Below are 22,174 nucleotides of genomic sequence, written 5' to 3'. Positions count from 1 at the left end.
AATTTCTCCCTCTTTGCGATCTGCCACAAGTTACTTCTACATGAAACATTCTCTCTGTCACCGCTTAGTGCTTCTTGTCTAAGCCTGTCTAGTTTATTGTTCTAACTAGAATTTCCAACATCCATCCAAACTCTGTGTCCTTCTTGTCCTTCTTCCCCCACTCTGCTTCTTCTTCCCTTCTTCTTTTTCTTCTTTTTCCTCTTTTATCCTTCTTCTCCTCCTCCACCTCCTCCTCTTCCTCTCTGTCACTAGCCCAGTAAGTACCCCATGCTAGAGAACAATGAAACAGCACTTTTTAATTTTATTTTTTTACAAAAATTAGAAGCTTGTTTATATCCTCATATCCTTTGGATGACACTGAAGAGACTGTATTACCAATGTCTCAGTCTTCAGTCTCTCCCTTAACCCTGCTATCCCACTGGCCTCTCTGTACCTTTACCTGACCATAGTCTCTTTTGACCTGCTTAAGATCAAGATTTGGTATCCTCATGGTTAAGGGATTATTAGGCAATGATGTCTCACATTCAGACTCTATAAACAGCTCACCTCCTATTCTTATTCTTTGCTTTTGCAGGGTGGTGGTGGTTGTGGTCATAATGCCATGTCCAAATGTCCACATTCTTCTTTTCTTATTTCTCAGAAGACAGTAATGAGTGAATTTTCTGGCAGCATTAAGGCCTGTTTTTAAAAATTATTTTAGGGAAGCCTGGGTGGCTCAGTCAGTTAAGCGTCTGCCTTCGACTCAGGTAATGATCTCAGGGTCCTGGGATCGAGTCCCATGGCTCCTTGCTCGGTGGGGAGCCTGCTTCTCCCTCTGCCTGCCACTCCCCCTGCTTGTGCTCTCTCTCTGACAAATAAATAAAATCCTAAAACAAAACAAAACGAAAACTATTTTAGTAATGAGTTGCAGTTAAAATGTATAGGAATAGCTGCTATCAGTATCTTCCCTTGCACAAAAGCAAATCTTCCTTTTCTAGCTTTTGCTCTTCTTTGATCATTCTGATTATTCTTCCTTTCCACAGATGATGAAAAATAGTCACCACCAATACTAGACTAGTCATTTATTTTCTAAACAAACTTTTCAAAGATATCACCCCTCCCACATTCCTTATGCACAGAGATCATTCCCCTCTTTTAGTTTCTGGAGTTATGTGGCATCCAACAATAGAATTGTACCCTTTAGTTCTGTGCCCAGAAGCAGAATTCCAGGCAACAATTTCAATTCTGTTTAAGTTGTGGTCAAAGATATGGCCTTTGGTGGCTCTCAGAAGTGATTTGTTTTTAAATGACAGTTCTGTAGAAATACTAGGGAGATAATTCAGTTCTCCATTTCTTTAATATTTTTTCCCCTAGCAGTTAAATATTTTTCCCTTGTGTTTTCCTCCTTATAAATTAACAAGGAAATAAAACATAACTGTTTTAATAGATTTCTTATGCAAGTTTTATATGGCGTATTTAATGTATTACATGTCTTTGCTTTAGGTCTTGAAATTAAATGCATTGAATATAAAGTGAATTGGGTGTAATTTTTTTAATTCAGTGTTTTATTTATTTATTTTTAAAGATTTTATTTATTGAAAGAGCATGCATGCACACAAGGGGGGAGGGGCAGAGGGAGAGGGACAAGCAGACTCCCTGCTGAGCAGGGAGCCTGACCTGGGGCTCCACTCAGGGCTCCATCCCAGGATCCTAAGATCATGACTTGAGCCAAAGTCAGATGCTTAACAAACTGAGCGAGGCACCCCTTAACTGGTGTTTATTTAAGTCTGGTCAACACTTACATAGTATCACCTAAGGAAGCATTTAAAAAAAGCAGATTTCTGGGCCTACTCTAGATCGACTGAATCAAAATTTCTGTCAGAGGGTGCCAATAATACATTTTTTAAGATTATTATATAATATATAATAAGTAAATGATATTATATAAAATACATAAGAAATACTATATATATTAACAATTGTCCTCAAATGATTCTTATGACAAGTTAAACTTTGGTAACATTAATGATATTAATGATATCAAGTTTATCATTCAGTCCTAAGGCTATTTATCATTGTTTCCTTTTTTAGCTATAATAGGAAAAACAAAGTAGACAGTTGAGACTGTTGATAATTTACTTTGTAATACATATTGAGAAAATGAAAGATGGTAACCTTGTTGTCATGTGGTGTTTAGTTTGAATTATCCACAGAAAGATCTCATTGTGGAGCATCATTTTTCTTATGTATAAAAATGAGTTAAAGGTCAGAGGTTAATAGACTATAGCATTTACATAAAACACAATGGCAAAACAGGAATTAGGATTCATAGACTGACAGTAATACTGGGACTGGCCCATGGTAGAACAATAATATATTCTGTTTGGCCCCTATTTCAGCAGAGTTAAAAGGTAAACCGTTAAGCTGTTCATTAGCATTTGTGAGCAACACCCCAACTAACCTCTAGAAATGCTATTAAAACACTAAGTGTGGTTGGGGAGGGGAATGACTGGCAGTGATAATTATACTTAGATTAACACTAAAAAAATAAACTCAACCTAATCTAAAATTCAGTAATAATAATAATAAGGTCCCCAAGATAATCTTCCAGGGTCCTCTGCCATAGAAACAAACAACAAAGGGGCGTTTTTTAGGCCTTTCAGATATAAAGATGAGAGCCACTTTCATCTGATGGCCACTTCTATATGCATTAAAAAAATAAAGACATGTTAAAGTGAGTTTATAAAATTGTGGTATACACTTAACAAAGCTATGCTTTGACTATTCGCAGTACAATAAAACGTGTTTTATTATTCACAGGATAAAGTGTATTTTAAAAATCATAGTGCACTGAGAGTGTAGTTATGGGACATAAAGTCAAATGGACAGTGTTTTCTTTCTTCAGTCATATCACTATATTTCTAACTATGTATAACTCCATTTGGAGATTATAGTCAGTCAACCTGTAAGTTTGAAAGTTTTCCTGAGCATGAAACTGTATTAGTTTCCTGTGTTTGTTGTAACAAATCACAAATAGAGTGGCTTAAAACAAACAAGTTTATTATCTAAGTGTTGTAGATGTGAGCAATCTCAAAATGGGGGGGGCAGGGCTACGTTTTTCTGGAATTTCTAGTTGAAGAATTTGGTTCCTTGCTCTCTGCAGCTTCTAGAAGCTCCTGGAATCCTTGACTCATAGCTTTGTATCACTGTGACCTACAATTCAATCCTGACACTTGTTTCTCTGATTCCGACCGCTCTCTTATAAGGACACTTGCGATTCTATTGGACACACCTGGATCATCCAGGCTACCCTCCCCAACTGAAGGGCTTTAATTTAATCACAGCTGCAATGTTCCTTTTATAAGGTCAGGTAAAATATTCACAGGTTTCAGGGATTAGAACATGGGCAACATTGGGAGACCATTATTTTATCTACCACAGAAGCTCAGACCAAAAACCACTCCAAGAACTTTCCCCTTTGTGTGCTCTGCATTGTGATACAGTTGGGGTTTATTTTTTCTAAACTTATCAATTGATACTGCAGAGTGGTTATTACCAATGGGTCACAGAGGATCTCACTTTCCAAGGTAGGCACTTTTAGCTACTTGTTGCAGAGAAGATAATTTTTTTTTTAAATTTTATTTATTTGCGAGAGAGAGAATGAGAGAGAGCATGAGAGGGGAGTGGGTCAGAGGGAGAAGCAGACTCCCTGCTGAGCAGGGAGCCTGATGTGAGACTCGATCCCGGGACTCCAGAATCATGACCTGAGCCGAAGGCAGTCGCTTAACCAACTGAGCCACCCAGGCGCCCGAGAAGATAATTTCATAATGTGGCTGATACAACTTGTTATAAAACTACATGGAAACTATATTTTTTACCCAAAGTATGCATAATAAGGAACTAATTATTTATATCTATAGAAAAAGATACAGAGAAAATGTTGCTTCTCATACTGTGATAGACAAATGAAGTCTGTCCTTTACTTTCAATATGAGTCTGTTAAATATTGTTAACATACAGTATAAAAGATCTAAGATTCAGTGAACAGACCAAATTAATATATTTGCTCTAAAATAAAACTAAATCAATAAAACACGATTCTTGCAAAAATTTGTCAAGATTTAATTATTTATAATACATAGCAATTAATATAAGACTTATTACTATGCTTTTTTTGCTGAAGATTAAGAAAATGAAAACTAGGGATGCCTGGGTGTCTCATTTGGTTAGGTGTCTGCCTTCGGCTCAGGTCATAATCCCAGGGTCCTGGGATAGAGCCCCACATCAGGCTCCCTGCTCAGCAGGAAGTTTGCTTCTCCCTCTCTCCCTCTGTGATTTCTCTCTCTCTGCCTCTCTCTCTTTTTTTTTCTGTCTCTCTCTTAAATAAATCTTAAAAAAAGTGAAAAATAGCTTTAACTCCACTGTTAGATTAAAAAGGGCAACTAAGATTAATATTAATAGATTTGCATTTCTGCTTCTGTATAGATTCCTTTATTCATTTACCCAGTCAGTCAACAGGTATTGTCTAGTACAGGCCAGACACAGGTGTGGTGGCGCTACCAAGTCAAGTGTATTATGCTTATTTTTCAGCTAAGAGTCAGTGATATGACAAACTGCAATAATAATGGAGCTAAACACTAATTATAATAAAAGTACTTTTTGTTACTTTTGTATTGAAAGTACTTCTATATTGAAACTTGTGTACTGAAAATATAAGTGTATTGAATGTATTAAAAGCATGTTCAGTCACTGATAAATAAAAGAAACATTTTAGTTTGGTTATCTTTAATCTAAATTGGGAAAAATGGGTAAAAATACTGGGTTGGAATATTATAACCTGATAATATTTTCAGCGCCTAAAAGATTCCTCTTTTTTTTAAATCAATCTCAAATTAACTTTATAGGTGAAGATTAAATTAGCAAATTTAATAAATATACTTTAATTATGATAAACCGACTCCATCGGTTCATTCAATACATACTTATTAAACTTTCATATTTCAGGAGCTGGGCACAAAACCCAAAAGGAAAAGTAAGGATCCTACTCTCATGGAGTTTACATTCCAGGGACCTAATACAATGGGCTCTGACATTCCAAGTACTGGACTACATTTTTCTGGTAAACACGACCAGCAAGGACAGCACTAAATAAGGGCATATATGCTCCAGGCCTGGAATTCTTCAACTCGGGCTGTACTTCTGTGCAAGGGCCTAAAGGCAGATCTGCATTTGTGCAATTTTACACAAGTTATTTATTATTTACGCAAGTTATTATTACAACCTTTCTTCTTTCTCTGTAAAAACCGAACCAAACCAAAACAAACAAAACCCCAATAATGGTTGGGTTCTCCTGGAGATTAAATGAGCTAATGTGTGTCGCTTGTTCAGCAATTATTAGTACTATTGCTTTGACTCTGTGGGCCCAAAATGAGCCCGCTCATTAGAATGCGCTGGGGATCCTTAAAAACATTCTAAAACTCCGGCCACACAGCAGACTAAATCCCAATCGCTGAGGGTGGGACACAGGTGTCAGCCCTTTCTGACCTCCCCAGGTAGTTCCCATTTGCAGACAAATTTGAGATCCGCGGCAGTTTTGTTTATCTATCTGGTTCATAGTAACATTTGCCCATCCATCTGTCTTTTCTGAGGTGGAACCAGAAGGTGGAACCTGTAAGCCTCACGCGCTTAAAGGTAGAAATCGAGGTGCACGTTTCTCTGTCCCATCCTGTGACTTGAATCCAAATGTCTTTAAGGGGAGAGGGACTGCAGGGCGGCCCGACCGCTACAGCCTCCGCACAGCTGTTAGGTTTAACGCGACCCGTAGATACGCACGGAGGGCTGGCGCTTCCACCCGAGGCGACTGCGGGGCCCGCAGGCGCAGCCAGGAGGCGCGGAACTCAGGCCTGCCGGGGGCGCCGGGCTCGGTGTAGAGGCCGAGGACGCGGCGAGAAGCAGCTCGGCGGCTGGAGCGTCCCCCGGGGACACGCCGCGGCCTGGCCCTCGCCGCTCCAGTGCGCGCCGCCCGCCCTCACCCGCCCTTCCTCCTTTCCCCGCTACCCCAGCCGAGGCCCCGAGCAGCCGCGGGGCGCTTGGGCCCAGGGCGAGCCAGCCGGCCGCGCCGCCCGCCGCCATGGAGCCCAGGCCCGCCGCACCGGGGCCTCGTCCCGGCGACTCGCGCGGCGCGGAGCAAGCGGCCGCGGCCTCTTCGCCGAGCGCGGCCGGGCCCGAGGCCCAGCCGCGGCGCCGCGCTCCCGCCGTGGCTGCTGTGTTGCCGGCGGGGGGGAGCGGGGAGAGGATGGGCGTCCCCACCCCGAAGCAGTTCTGTCCCCTCCTGGAGAGGCCGCTCATCAGCTACACCCTGCAGGCCTTGGAGAGGTAATGCGGCGCCAGGCGCGCCCCGGGTCCCCGGCCCGGCCTCCCGCTCCCTCCCGGCCCGCCTGCGGCAGCCCGCGACACCTGCCCCTGGTGGTGCTTTCGCGCTGGCGCCTTCTCTCGGCGGACTGCGGGGCCGAGCCGACCCGCTCAGTCCCCGCCGCCGACTCGGGCTCCGTCCTCGCTTGCAGTTCGAGATGGGCGGCTCTGCTCCTCTAGCAGAGCGGCATGCAAGCGGGGGCTGCCCCACAGAGCCCTTTCTGTGCCCAGGCCGTCGGGCGGGGGCCGGGGGGGGGGAGCTCGGCTCGTGGAGTTGGACTAAGGAAGGAAAGCATGGGTTGGGACTAAGACATTTAGTCTTAACAGTGGCCCCAGTGTGGCCTAACGACAAGCAAGCCTTTTCAGGAGTCTCTTCTTTTTCTCAGTCTCTTATTTGCACTCTCCGTGCACGCGTGAATTGGAGTTTTACTTGTGCATCTGACTATACGAACCTTGGTTCGCTTTATCCATTCATTTATAAACACTAGCGAAGTATCTCTTATGACCCTGTGTTGATTAAGAGGTGCTGAAAGTGTACCGAGGGGCAGAATTTAATCCAAGCTTTTCAACGTGGATATGGATTTAAGGGGGCGAGATTCTGAAGTTAAGTCCAATTTGTGCTTTAGCCTGTTACAAAATGCACTGACTTGTAGGGGATATGGAGAGGGAATGGGGGTGGGAGGACTAGGGGAGCCTTAGTGAGGTGAAAAGGGGGTGAGCTATTTATCTTGCTTTAGAGGGCCAGTAGTATGAGCGTGGGGTGAGGCTGGAGGGGTAGAAATAGGGCAAGTTGCAAAGGTCCTTAGACGTGTTGCGAAGGTGTTGAAACGTCTTGAAGCCAGGGTGGTCTTGTGATAGGATGTTAAACCTTGACATGAGCCCTTTGTATCTCAAGAGAGATGACCTCTTTTAGCATAGACTTTGCAGGTGACTTTGATGAAGACTAAGCTAATGAGTTGCTACTAATCAAAGGACAGTAGCCTATTATCCAGAAAAGATCTTCTCCCTGCCCCACGAAGCTGCACACACGACAGAAGCCAAAGGGCCCAAGTTGCTTTGTGTATGGTTATCTTCCTAAATGTTGGCATTTGGAAAACGGAAGCATGAAGAGCCCTAATCACCCTTGATTCAAGTAATCAGGCTGGTGGTTCCATATGAAACTCAGACAAACACTGAAACAGTTCCAGGTGCTTCCCCTATTCTGTAGTCTACCTTTTATCTGGGTATGCATCATTTACAGTATTGGATGCTAGACCTTATGACAACATACCTCATTATGTAGGTAGTATTACAGGAACAATGGATTTTGGCCAGCAGAATCTAACTGCTTAATTATCAGATGTAACAGAATACAGTGTTTTTTACATTTAATTTTCCTTCCTGTGAAGGAAATTCGGATTATTAGCATCTTTCATCTTCTGAGGGAGCCTGAGATAGGTGGTTACTGGAAAAATCTTTTAAAGTAAAAGAATGTTCTGGGAAGACCTTGTTTATGGAAAAGGGGGAATATGTGTTTTCTTTTGATAACAGCAGTGATAAAATTCTAATAGTAACTACTTAAATCTCCATTTTGAAATACTCTGGGGCTCATTTTTGTCACTGTTAAAATGCCTGAATAACTTAAAGGATGCTTATATTTGGGGTGTGTTTCAGGAAATCCCTGGAAACCTTGCATTACAGGGGCTTAGGTATGGGTGCTTCTGAGCCATTTCCTAAAGGAAGGGCATTCTCTTGACTGCTAATAGGCTTCCTAGAGCATGGTGCTCAAAAGCCTAGGTTATTTCTTCCCCCTCCCCCCGAATTATTCAGGTTCAAATAAGGAAAGGAAATGGAAGCGTAAAGTGTGTTGTAAAATTCTTACCTTTTGCTCTTTGGTGAAATTATGCATGCTTACCATTTACTAAGGGGGAGCACAGCTCTCAGTATCCCAAATCAGAAAAGCTGTAATTGGGTGTCACCACAGTCTGTCATCTGGTTTATTTTAGGACAGTGTTCGCTCTCCTTGACCTCTGGGAGCTGTGAATATGGATAGTGTAGAATTTGATTTCAAAGCTCCTTTGTCCCTCATAAGTTAGGATTTTCCTTTCTCAAACTTTTGCCATCTCACAGAGAAGTTGCTGTGAGTAATCTTTACTTCTTAATCTTGACTAAGAAGGATAATCAAGAAAAAATGACCCTTATGGTGTGATCTGTCTTCTGGAATTTTGAGCCAATTTAAAACTACAGTGTACAAGAGCTTTCACCTCTGAAGTTTGGTCCACAATTTTTTTTTTAAGATTTTATTTATTTGACAGAGAGACAGTGAGAGAGGGAACACAAACGGGGAGTGGGAGAGGGAGAAGCAGGCTCCTCACTGAGCAGGGAGCCCGATGCGGGGCTTGATCCCAGGACCCTGAGATCATGACCTGAACCGAAGGCAGACGCTTAAGGCCTGAGCCACCCAGGCGCCCCATTGGTCCACAATTCTTAAATTGGGATTAGGGAAATGTAAAGAAATGTAGCTAGTTTTGGTTTGAGTTAAACACATGTTTAAATGGCATTATTTCCAGTCTTGCATTTACCCACCCAAAGAGACTAGAAATAGTATAGCCACACAAGGGAAAACGAATGTAAGAGGTGCTGGAGTAGATAAAAGATGATGACAAAATGTTGGAAGAACAGCATGGTAATCAATCAGACTTAACGGTCCTAAGGGAAGTGGGAACAGCTGCGAAGAAGCATTTTGGTTGAAGTCCCAGGCCCTTGGAAAGGTTCAGGAATTAGAGCTACAGGATACTTCGGAAGGTGGGGTAGACAGCTGAAAAACAAACAAAAAAAAAACAAAACAAAAAAACCCAAAAACCCAACTGGTTGAAACCTTCAAAAGAAACCTTTAAACTCCTAGATTGCTGTCAGAATGCTGGAGGCTTATTCTCTGACTCAGCACAGCCAATGGCTGAGTAAGGAGTTCCATGGCCATGGAGGAATTAAGAGCAAGACTGCTGTGTGAAATGATGAGATCCTTAGCTTCTAAGGTAAACTCAAGGGAGTGTCTTCTCAAACAACATGGTATATATTAAAGCACCTGTTCTTCATTCACTGAAAAGAACTTTTTTTTTGCCCCCATTATACTAGCAAGGAACTGAGGTCAAGGGTCCTAGTCCCTTATGTAACTATTGATTTATGACCAGAGTTTCTAAAAGAATTACTGCTTTAAGAAAACTATGTTAATCTGTTTTATTGATTGTTTTGTGTTTGTCTTAAGGAAACTGATTTTTGTGGTTGAGTTGGGTTGCTTTCTTGCCACTTGGAAAATCAGTGGAAGTCCTGTTTTAGTAACTTTGACTCCATGGTATGAGTGTGAGTATGAGTGTGTGTGTGTGTGTGTGTTGTTTAGGTAAATAGCAGTAGTGTGGTTACTGGATCATAGTGTAGTTCTATTTTTACTTTTTTGAGGAACCTTCATTCTGTTTTCCACAGTGTCTGCCCCAGTTTGCATTCCCACCAACAGTGCATGAGACTTCCTTTTTCTCTACATCCTTATCAATACTTGATGTTTCTGGTGTTACTAATTTTAGCCTTTCTAACGGGTGTGAGGTGGTATCTTGTGGTTTTGATTTGCATTTCCCAGATGATGAGTAATGGTGAGCATCTTTTCATGTGTCTCTTGGACATCTGTATGTCTTCCTTGGAGAAATGTGTGTTCATGTCTTTGCATTTTTTAATTGGATTGTTTGTTTTCGGGGTGTTGAATTTTGTTTTTTATATATTTTGGACATTATCAGATATGTCCTTTGCAAATATCTTCTTCCATTCTGTAGGTTGACATTTATTTAGGAGGGGGAGGGGCAGAAGGAGAGGGAGGGAGGGAAAGAATATTAAGCAGGCTCTACATCCAGCCCAGAGTCCAACTCGGGGCTCCATCCCAGGACCCTAAGATTATGACCTGAGCTCAAATCAAGAGGTGGACTGTTGACTGACTGAGACACCCAGGTGCCCCTTAACTTTTAGTTTTGATTGTTTGCTTCACTGTGCAGAACTTTTTTATTTTGATGTAGTCCCTCAACTCAGGAGACGTTAAGTACAAAAATGTTGCTATGGCCAGTGTCAGATTACTGCCTATATTCTGTCAAGGATTTATATGGTTTCAGGTCTCACAATTGAGTTAATTTTTGAGTATGGTGAAAGAAAGTGGTCCAGTTTCATTCTTCAGCATGTGGCTGTCCAATTTTTCTAACCTCATTTATTGAAGAAACTGTCTTTTGCCCATTGTATATTCATTCCTCCTTTGACAAGATTAATTGACCATGTAATTGCACATTTCTTTTTGTTTTTTTTTGTTATATTTTATTGATCTATGTGTATTTTTATACTGCTACCATACTGTTTTATTTTTTTTAATTTTATTTTTCTTAAGTAATTTCTACACCTAACATGGGGCTTATACTTATAACCCCAAGATCAAGAGTCACATGCTCTACCAATTGAGCCAGCCAGGTACCCCCATACTCTTTTAATTACGACTACTTTGTAATATAACTTGAAGTCAGGAATTGTGATTCCTCCAGTTTTGTTTTTCAAGATTGCTTTGGCTATTTGGGGTCTTTTTTGATTCCATACAAATGGGAGGATTGTTCTAGGTCTGTGAAAGATGCTGTTGGTATTTTAATAGGGATTGCATTAGATCTGTAGATAGCTTTGGGTAATAGAGACATTTTAACAATATTTCTTCTTCCAGTCCATGAACACAGAGTGTCTTTCCATTTCTTTGTGTCATCTTGAATTTCTTTCATCAGTGTGTTTTCAGAGTACAGGTCTTTCACCTCTTTGAATAAGTTTATTCCTAGATACAATGCTGTGGCTAGGACTTGCAGTACTGTGTTGAATAAAAGAGGTGAGCGAGGACATCCTTGTCTTGTTCCTGATGTTAGGGGAAAAGCTCTCCATTTGGCACTGTTGAGTATATTCACTGTGGGTTTTTAATACAAGGCCTTTATTATGTTGAGGTATGTTCCCCCTAGACCTTCTTGGCATAGAGTTTTTATTATGAATGCTTGTTGTACTTTGTTAAATGCTTTTTCTGCATCTATTGAAATGATCATACAGTTTTTATACTTTCTCTTGTCGATGTGACCTATCCTGTTGATGGGTGGATATTGAAGCATTCTTGCATCCCAGGCATAAATCCCACTTGAAAGTGGTGTATGATTTTTTAAAATATATTGTTAGACTTGGTTTGCTAATATTTTGAGGATTTTTGCATCTGTATTTATGAGACATACTGGCCTGTACTTTTTTGTGGTGTCTATATCTGGTTTTTGTATGAGGGTGATAATGGCCTCATAGAATGAATTTGGAAATTTTCCTTCCTCTTGTATTTTTTTTTGAAATAGCTTGAGAAGAATAGGTATTCTTTAAATGTTTAGTAGAATTTGTGTGTGAAGCCATCTGGTTCTGGACTTTCATTTGGCAGTTTTTTGATAACTGATTGAATGTCATTGCTGGTGATTGGTCTTCAAAATTTCTATTTCTGCTTTAGTTTTGGGAGGTTATAGGTTTCTAGGAATTGATCCATTTGTTCTAGGTTGTTCAATTTGGTAGCATATCAGTTTTCATACTCTTAAAATTACTTTATTTCTGTGGTGTTGGCTATTTCTCCTTTTTCATTAGTGATTTTGTTATTTGGGTCGCTTTTTTTTTTTTTTTAATCTTCAATGAGTCTTGCTGAAGGTTTATTTTGTTGATGTATAATTTTTTCCCCCAAAGAACCAGCTCCTGGTTTCATTGATCCATTTTTTGTTTGTTTGTTTGTTTTAGTTTCTATAGTATTTATTTCCTTTTGCTGGATTTAGGTTTTGTTCTTCTAGCTCCTTTAGGTGTAAGGTTAGGTTTTTTGAGATTTCTCTTGATTCTTGAGGTAGGCCTGTATTGCTATAACCTTCCCTGTTAGAACAGTTTTTGCTGCATACCAAAGATTTTGGACCATTGTGTTTTCATTTTCATTTATTGCTATGTATTTTTAAATTCCTTCTTTTATTTCCTGGTTGACCTATTCATTGTTTTGTAGCATGTTATTTAACCTCCATGTGTTAGTGGTCTTTCCAGATTTTTCTCTTGTGGTTGTTTACCAGTTCCATAGTATTGTCAGAAAAGATGCATAGTATAACTTCAGTCTTTTTGTGTTTGTTGAGGCTTGTTTTAGAGCCTAATATGTGATCTATTCTGGAGAATGTTCCATGTGCTCTTGAAAAGATTGTGTATTCTGTTTTAGGATGGAATGTTCTGAATATGTCTGTTAAATTCATCTGGTGCAATGGGTCACTGAAAGCCACTCGTTTCCTTGTCAAGTTTCTGTTTGGATGATCTGCCCATTGATGTCAGTGAGATGTTAAAGTCCCCTAGTACTATCGATTATTTCCTTTATGTTCATAAAGTCACTGTATGCCTTTTGTTTGGAGCATTTAGTCTATTCACATTCAAAGTAATTACTGATAGATATGTATGTATTGCCATTTTGTTACTTGTTTTGTAGTTGTTTCTATAGATTTTCTCTGATCCTTCTGTCTTTCATGGTTTGCTGGCTTTCTTTGGTGATATATTTGGATCCCTTTCTCTTTTTTCTTTGCATATGTATTGCTTGTTTCTGACTTGTGGTTACCATTAGGTGTGTGTATAACATCTGAGTATAGCAGTCTATATGAAGTTCATGGTCACGTAAGTTTAAATCCATTCTTTACTCCTCTTCTCCTATGTTTTAGTTGTATAAGGTCCTATTTTACATCCTTTTTTTCATTAATGCAGTGTTTAATTTATACACTCATGAGTTAAGTAAAATACATCAGACAACAAATTTTGAAATTTTAAAATTGCCACTGAAGAGAGAAGAGAGAAGAGAACTGATACTTTTGAAGGCCCATTAACATGCCAAGGGAGAGGCTTTTGCTAACAGGATCTCCTGTACTGCTTATAAGTCTATCAAGCAGCTGCTGTTTTCCAGAGGAGGGGCGGGAGGCCGGGAGAAGGCAGTTGACTTTGGCCAAGCGGTACTAACTAATTCTTTTCAATGCGCTAAAAGTTAAGAACACTGAATTTTAATCTCAATCTGCGAACAAATCACCATGGAATGTTTAGACAACTTTATGACATTACAAAATCTGAATGCTTTGGTGAGGGACCTTACTGCATTTCTAAGGCCGTTATAGACAATCTTGGTATTTGGTTGGGGCTTAGAGTTCCTAAAAGCAAAGAATAACCCCCCCCCCCCAACCCTGCCCCACCAACCTTTTTGTTTTTTGTTTGGAGAGGGAGGTGGGGGAGTAAGATGTTGTTAATATGCAAATCTTAAAAAGGCAATGGGCATAACTAATTAAGCATACTTTTATTGGCAAGGGAAGACTTTTTAAGTGTTTTTCTGTACTGGGTACATTACCCCCCCCCCCCCCCCCTTTTCAATTTCTTCGGGAGTGAGCTTTTTTTTTTTAATTAACATATAATGTATTATTTGTTTCAGGGGTACAGGTCTGTGATTCATCAGTCTTAAACAATACACCGTGCTCACCACAACGCATACCCTCCCCAATGTCCATCACCCAGCCACCCCATTCCCCCCCGCCGCCAAGAAATCCTGTTTGTTTCCTGAGATCATAAGTCTCTCATGGTTTGTCTCCTTCTACATCCTTTTATTTTATGAATCCTTTTTTTTTTAAACAGTAAAAGTTATTTTTATTGCTTTTTTGTTTACTTTTCATACTCTGACTTAGTCTTCCTTTTCACCTGGGGTCCCTTTTAATATTTCTTGTACAGATGGTTTAGTGGTCATGAACTCCTCTAGTTTTTATCTGAGAAACTCTTTATCTTTTGTTCTGAATGATAGCCTTCCTGGATAGAGGATTCTTGGTTGCTGATTTTTCCCTTCCCACACTTTGAATATATCCTGTCACTTTCTTCTGGCCTAGAAAATTCTGCTGAAAAATCCCCTGATAGCATTATGGGTTTTCCCTTGAATGTAACTTTCTTCCTTAGCTGCTTGAAAATTTTTTGCCTTTCACTACTTTTTGTACACCCAGTACTTCTTAAAATCTTTTAAATTACATTTAATTACTATATGTCTTGATGTGGACCTATTTAGGTTGAATTTTTTGGGGTGGGGGGCAGGGATCTCTGTGCCTCCTGGATCTGGATAGGTTTCTTTCTTCAGGTAAGGTAAGTTTTCAGCTATTATTTCTTGAAATAAATTTTCTGCCCCCTTACCTCTCTATCATCTGAGATCCCTATAATGCAGATGTTATTATGCTTGGTGTCACGGAGACTATTCTCAATTTGCATAATTCTCTTTCCTCAGATTGGTTATTTATGTTCCATTACTATTCTAGGTTGTTAAATTGTTTCTCTGCTTCATCCAGCCTGCTATTTTTTCCATCAAGTGTATTTTTAATTTCACTTAATGTGTTCTTGATCTGATTCTTTTTTTTTTTTTTTTCTCTCTGTTAATGGTCTCACTGATGTCCTCCACTACTCTCTCAAGCCCAGTGGGTATCTTTATGGTCATTACTTTAAATTCTCTATCAGTCATACTACTTAAATCGGTTTTGGTTTGGTCTCTTGCTATGGTTTGGTCCTGTTGTTTCATTTGGGAAATGTTGCTTTGTCTCCTCATTTTGTCTTCCTTTTTGTGTTTTTCTATGTTTGGAAAGTTAGTTACTTCTCTTGCTCCTAACCATAATAACCTTATTAAGAAGTCTTATAGTGCCCTGCAGTGCAGTGTCCCCTATGCCCCAGGTCCTGGGGCTTCAGGGACTGTCACCTATGTGTGTCGTGTGTGCTCTGCTATTGAATCTAAGCCTCTTTTTCCTTTACTTGTCTGCAGAGGCCCTCTCTGCCTGTTGTGGGCAGCAAGGTGTGTAGTGGTTTGCTTGTGAATGGAGACTTGCCCCTGCAGGAACTGAGGTGCTGTAAAAGTGCAGGTTAAGGGATGGGGTGTTGACAAGGTTTGCACTGGTCTTCTGGGGAAGGGGCCACCGCAGGGGGACTGACATAAGAGTTACTGGAAAGGGGTGGGTCCACTGCAATGTGTTGGGCTGGCATGACGTGGTGGGGCTTTGTGCAAGCAAGTTAGGTTAGGAGTGTCAGCTCTAAGCTGGTCCTCACAGGTGGCTGTTGTTCATGCTGTGGGGTAGGGGAGGGAAATGGTACCTGCCAGCTCCTTTGTTCCTGGAGGGGTCTCCTAGTGGTACCTGTCTCTTTAGCCTGTGCTCTGAGAAGAGCAAACCACTCTCCCTCCAGTTTGCCCCCAGTATTTTTCAAATTGCTGGTTCTACAGTGTATCTGCATGGGGTGTTGGTCCTGCTGTCTCTAAGGGCAGGGACTCCACTTCCTAAAGTCTTCTGGCGTCTCCCAGAGTGGAGCCTGGGGATTTTTAAAAATTCCAGGCTTTAAGTCTGGCTGGTTTTAAGAACTCAGGAAAGTTGGCTTATTTCACATTCAGAGGCAAATAGTAAAGAGATTTGTTCTCCCAGTGCATAGGCTGGTGATGAAAATCTGTTTTCTGCCCTTCTCAGTGCCACCAGCTCCCTCCCCACCATGGGCGACAAGGACCCTTTTGCTCTTAGACTGTGTCTTGGCCCTCCTTACCTTCACTGTGGCCTCTTCCCTACCTTTAGTTGTGGAGTTTGTTCTTCCAGCCTTCCAGTTGCTTCATGGGTTATTTACACTGGTCGGGTTGTTATCTAGTTGTATTGGTGGGATGAGGTGAACTTAGGGTTCTCCTACTCCACCATCTTCCCAGCTGGTAGGTATATACGTGTAAGTTGATGAACTCAAGGCTTATTAGATTTTCTGACTTACTGGATTGTCTCTAATTTTTGCTTTCTTGTGTACTTGTTCTATCTTACTCTTTCTGAATACCCCTGCAAATTTTATTTAAACAAAATAGAGAAATACATAAATGTTAATTTAAATGAGCAATGTTGAATGCTGGAGTTGAGCTGAAAGTTGGAATGGAGTAGGGAACAGAGGAGAAATCTGTAGACAGGATTGACAGGTTTTGATGACTAATTGGATTAAGGGTTCAGAAAGAAAAAGGCACTTAGATAGTTGTAGTTGAATAAATATGTTCAAATACATGAATTTGACATTAAAAAAATTATCTTAATGCTTCATTAAGGGTCAAATCTGAGTGAAGGGAAGCAAGCAATAGGCCTATATTTATTAAAAATACAATAGGACTGTGTTTTGTGTAGGTCAGAAGACTAGATGTTTTTGTTAAATTCCCAGTGGGAAGGCCCCCATGGGGCTCCTTCAAGAAGAGATTAAGACTGGTAGGTTGGGCTTGACAACTGGGAATCCTTCATGGGCCATGATAAGGAGACCTGACCTTGTGAGGGCATTTGGGAACCAGGCCCTTCATATCAACTCAATACTTAGTTGCTAAAATATGAGGGTGGGTATGGAGGGATGTAAATCTACCAATTATGGCCACAGTACAATCCACGGGCCTAGTCTCTATGAAGACTGTCATGGCAGTCAGCCACCGTTGCCACTGTCCCTTGGGGCCAAACTCCCGCAACCTGGTAAGAGCCCTTTAGAGGGTTTAGTAGGACCTGATTTTCCATCTGTGTATTTAAAAAGCATTTGTTTAAATCTTTTTTCAACTGATCATATTAAACTGCCCAAGCTGAATACTCGAAGTGATTTTTTTTAACATTGTGGAAGAAAATATGAGAAACGAAAATTTTCCTCAAAATGTCTATAGGTGTAATGGAGCTTGAGGTTAGACTTGTAAGTGCCCATGGCATGTGCTAGGAAGTAAATAAGAGAACTTGATAAAACCCGGCTATGGGAGTTCAGTGTGGACTTGCCTTCAGCTAAGGAGGTCAACCAGATTCATTTATTCAGCAAATATTTGTTCAATAGGCACTGCGTGAGGTCGTTAAGGTTTTTCTCAGTCCCATGATCCTACATTATTAAACTTTAATACTGTAAAAGGCTCTTAATTCTGTAACTAGAAAAGAATGTGAATAAATTCTTTGAAATATAAACAGTACTTAAAAAGGCTTGCAAGTGCTGGGAGTATGCTTGGTTGCTGAACAAAATAGCGTAACAATGTCCTCTCTTAAGAGTGGTCTAAAACCATGTCTTCTAAAAATTTTTTATTGTGACTTATTTTTTTTATTTTTATTTTTTAAGATTGTATTTGACACAGAGAGCACAAGTAGGTAGAGAGGCAGGCAGAGGGGGAGAAGCAGACTCCCTGCTGAGCAGGGAGCCCGATGTGGGACTCCATCCCAGGACCCTGGGATCATGACCTGAGCCAAAGGCAGACACTTAGCCAACTGAGCCACACAGGCGCCCCTATTGTGACTTGTTTAAAAGAAGATTTTGCATGATGATTCCATTAAACATGTATTTAAATACACACGTGCACATATTTGAAAGAATTCAAGAAGACCCATCCTTACTTTTGCTATGCATTCTAACTTTACTGTTCTGTTAATTTCTAGTTCATTTATCCAAAAATGTTAATCTAAACTCACTAAATTGGCACACTCATAGGCCTTGATCTATAGTTTGAGAAAGATGAGTTTAAAACACTTTGCTATTTAGAGTCTCCTACAACTTTTGGAAAGAGTCAAAGGCCATGGGTATATCTAATTATTTACATTTATTTTGACTAGCTTTGTTTGGAATTTAATTATTTTATAGCTCTTTGAAGGCATTCTAATAAAATTGGGATTTATCTTTGGGAGTTGATTAATTCATTGACTCATTGTGCAGATATTGGAATGACTAGTCTAGCAATGTCTTTCTCCCTATTATTCGATGTTAAGATAATTGAAAGTACTTTTTGTGAAAAATAGCAATATGAGGTCTTTAAAAGTTGCTTTTAAGCTATTTTTCTGGTAAAATTCACTATGGAAAGAGATGAAGAGCTTAGAGTACAAGTTAAGCTCTTGACTATAGAACAGCCTTGCCTACTGATTTACTTGAGCATGTACTTAAAGTTTCTTTAAAAAAATCCAAAAACCTTAGTGTGATGTCATATTAATCTGAAATATGTTTGATCACTGTTAATAATTCTTTAAACTCAGGTGAATCATAGACCATTATGTCAAATATGTTAAAGGAATCCATGGACGGAGAAAAGACTTAAACACTTAAACTAATGATTTATTCCTTTCTAATTAAGTCTTCTCTATTCATGGATTCATTTAGCAGATATTAACATATGGTCTGTGAGGTCAGGAATTCTGCCAGTCTTGGTTTATTATTATATCACAATGGTCTAGTATACTGCCTGGCAAATGTTAGATGTTTATTTTTGCTTGAATTACAGGAAATTACAAGAAACTTGACATTTTGACCACAAATGCAACAATATTATATGGTTCATCACTAATAAGATGAATGAAGGGCTGGAGACACAGTGGATGTGGACATGCTCTTCTTGCTCCCGGATTTTACCACATCCTTCTCAGAAACTATTAGCACATTTGCAGAGCTTAACTGTATGCTCCAAAATCAGACTTGGGTCCACCCAGGTCCCTTCATTTCCTAAGCGTGAGATTATGGGCAGGTCACTGCTTCTGTGTCATCTATAAAGTGGTGATAATAGTGACTTACCGCAATCTGATAGATTTTGCAGGCTGGTACTCTACACAGTATGCATCACCTCGCAAACCATCAATCTTCATTGCTGTTAATATTACTAATACTACTTGGTTTGGAATGTGCCAAGCTCTGAGGTGTAGACTTTGCTTTCTGTGAGTTGGCAGCTTGGTGAGGGAGATAGAAAAGGCAAACTGTAGGGTACGATGCTAAGTGTCTCTGACAGTGAGAGTACTCTGGAAGTGGAGAGCAGGGATGCTGCCCCCAGAATGACTAGTAAAGCTTCCTGGGGGAAGCCAATCTGAACCCACAGCTGAGCAAGTGGCACTGAGCCTCCTACTTCCCTCCCAACCCAGGATGGGTGGTAGGTGTGCTGGGAAGTGGAGGAGGTAGCATAAGCAAAGACCTGGGTGTGCGAGAAAATGCCCTCCGAGTAAGAGGGGCATGAGAGAGATGAAGTGGGGTAGTAATGAGTGGGCTGAGTTCAAATCTTAAAGGGCCCAGCTCAAGAACCAGCAGGGGGTGACTTTAGGTTTGCAGGTGAGAAAAACCCTCCAGAAGTGGTAAGAATGGGTTGTGTTGGGATAAGATGAGGAGACCAGCTAAGAGGATAGTGCAATAATGGGGAGATGAGTGCCTTGATCATAGGGGTGTCAGTGAAGACAGAACTTTGGGAAGCTTCATATTTGGGGGACACAAACTGTCACTTGTCACTTGCAGGGGGGCTTTGAGTACAGTATAAAATCTCAACTGTTAAGTATGCTGTGATTAGTTAAGTTTATACTGAGAGGAATGGGGGATGGATGAACTACAAACCAAAGAGCAATGCACACTGAATCTTCCAGTAAGTAAAGTTTTTATTGCTTGCACATAATAATACATATGCCACTCTCTGGTATTCTGTGAATATTACTGCATTGTCTTAGTTTACTTGTGATTGAAATTCCCCCCAGTGTCTAACAAAACATAAGTAATCCTGGCCTTAGAGAAGCTAAAGTTCTAGAAATGAAGGTAAGGAGTCACATGACTCAAAACACAACCACATCGCATAGGGAAAGTTATACTCATTACTGAATTTTTGTAGCTAACTAGGTTAATGAAGAGCTTCTTGCATTTTCATAACCCTGAGACAACACTGTGTTGTCAGATGTTGCACTGTTTCTGGTAGATAAGACTGACCATGGTCGTTTACTAAATAAATTAGTGTTTATTAGGTACTAGGTAAAAAGCAGTGGGTGAAAAGATGTTGTCCCTGCTATCATGGAACCTACCTTGTAGAAGATGGAAGGTCTTCTCTTGACGATGAATGGTAAAACTCTTTCAAGTATGTTGTAGTGTAAGATGGTAGTGTAGGAAAACGAAGTATGATGTATATATCCTATCGTAATTGTTTCCCTGTTTAAGAGATAGTAGAGGAGGACTCTAGGAGTTTAGAACATGACTAAGGGCTCAAACTATAGTAAATGTTCATCTAAGTTAGCTATTTTATATTCTGTCATAATTGATTTAATTTGCCAATCTTACTAGGTTATTACCTCGAATTTTTCTCTCAAATGCCATCTACAAGCTTAGTTGGGGAGCCAGGCTACAATCACTGCATTGCCCAGAATGCAGCAGCCGCCGCCTCCTATCTGGTCTATCTGCATCCTTTGTCTCTACTAAATTTCTTCTCTACCTTGCAGCAAGACTAAAATTGAGGCTCCTAAATTAGTTTCCTATTGCTGCTGTTAAAAGAAAAAAAAAGGTCCATGAACTGAGTAGCTTAAAGCAACATGAATTGATTAAACTTCTGGGAGTCAGAAGTTTGACATAGGTTTCACTGGGCTAAAATATAAAGGTGTTTGCAGTGCTACGTTCATTCTGGAAGCTCCAGGGACAATTTACTTGCCATTTTCTAGTTTCTGGAGGTCGTTCACGATCCTGGACTTGTGGTCCTCTATCACATTGAGCACTGATTCTGTTAACTCTTCTCCTGTTTTAACTCTTCTGCCTCTTGTTCATGTGTAAGAGCTCCTGTGATTATATTAGACCTACCCAGATAGTCCAGAATGATTCATCTCAAGATCCTTAATCACTTCTGTGAAGTTCATCCTGTGTGTATGGTTATATCTTCACAGGTCTGGGGAATTAGGAGGTGGTCCTCTTTTAGGGGCCTTTTTGTCCTAAAACAATTTGGGTAGGTGAGCATTTTTTTTTTAATAGGTGTAAATGTCCTCTCCTGCGTACAGGTTTTTTATGGCTTTCTCTTATAACATTAAAACCCATAATACGGTCTGAGAGGTTCCCATGGCCTAGCCCAGTCTGGCTCTTGCCTGGACCTTCAGCCTTTTTATAGGTTCTTCTCCCCTTTGCTTACAGGATTTGACTGCAGTGGTTTCCTGGCCCTAAGGACCTGGCCGTGGCCCTTGCTTACACCAGCCCTTCGTACCCCTTTGCCTTTTTCCCCCTGCTGCCACTCACCATCTGGATCCTACAGCAAATTCTGCTTCCTTAGGGAGTATCATCTTGGCCATCCCTGCGCTGGTCACATAGTCCATTTGCTTGCAATGCTGGAGCCTGGCTTTCTTCATAGCACTTGATCACAGCTTGTATTTATTCTTTGGTGTTCTTTGATCTGTAAGCCTTGCGAAGGCAGTGTTTGTTTTCATTGTGTACTCAATGCTGATCATTGATTCAGTGTGCAGTAGATACTTATTAAAGGAATAGACTTAAAATGAAAAGACAGTGTGCCTATAAAGTAGCTCTTAGTGTTGTACATCTGTGTATTATTGTTGTAGCCACAGGCAGAATGGGGTTTTGAACTATGGAAAGGGTTGATTGAATAACAGAAGATCGGAGTTTAATAATTGAGTAAATCAACTGAATGTTCATATAAACGAAGTTAATTTCACTAATTTTCAGACCCTTACATCTCTGTAAAAATGTGCATAAGACTTGAACTATCTAACATGAACATGTAGTATCTCACAGGCTAAGTGTTCTTAAAAAGATTTTTTTTTTTTGAAGTCTTACTAAATTTTAAAGTGACCTTTATTCAGAGTTGATAGCATGGGTCAGAGGCAGTTGGCCTGGTCTGGGCCTGTTGGCTGTGGAACATAGAGTTTAATGACATTAAGCTCTGTTAGCCCTGGTGTTCAAGAGAAGTCTGCCAAGATGTAATGCATTTGCCGCTCAGGGCTGTGGACAGTGCAGAACGATAGGT

The 22,174-nt window shown here is 40.4% G+C and overlaps 1 protein-coding gene across 1 annotated transcript in view; it reads left to right on the top strand.

The window, feature by feature from the left end:
- Positions 1 to 5,837: 5,837 nt before the first annotated feature.
- Positions 5,838 to 22,174, top strand: part of CRPPA (CDP-L-ribitol pyrophosphorylase A) — a 300,837-nt gene continuing 284,500 nt past the window's right edge. Inside the window, exon 1 of the mRNA XM_035020668.1 lies at positions 5,838 to 6,354. Within this exon, the coding sequence (XP_034876559.1) occupies positions 6,110 to 6,354 (245 nt within the window). The 5' untranslated portion in view covers positions 5,838 to 6,109. The remainder of the gene's footprint in view (positions 6,355 to 22,174) is intronic.

This window comes from Mirounga leonina, unplaced genomic scaffold, assembly GCF_011800145.1.
Source record: "Mirounga leonina isolate KUSES-001 unplaced genomic scaffold, KU_Mleo_1.0 Mir_174, whole genome shotgun sequence".
NCBI lineage: Eukaryota > Metazoa > Chordata > Mammalia > Carnivora > Phocidae > Mirounga > Mirounga leonina.
This window is presented reverse-complemented; position numbering and strand designations above follow the sequence as displayed.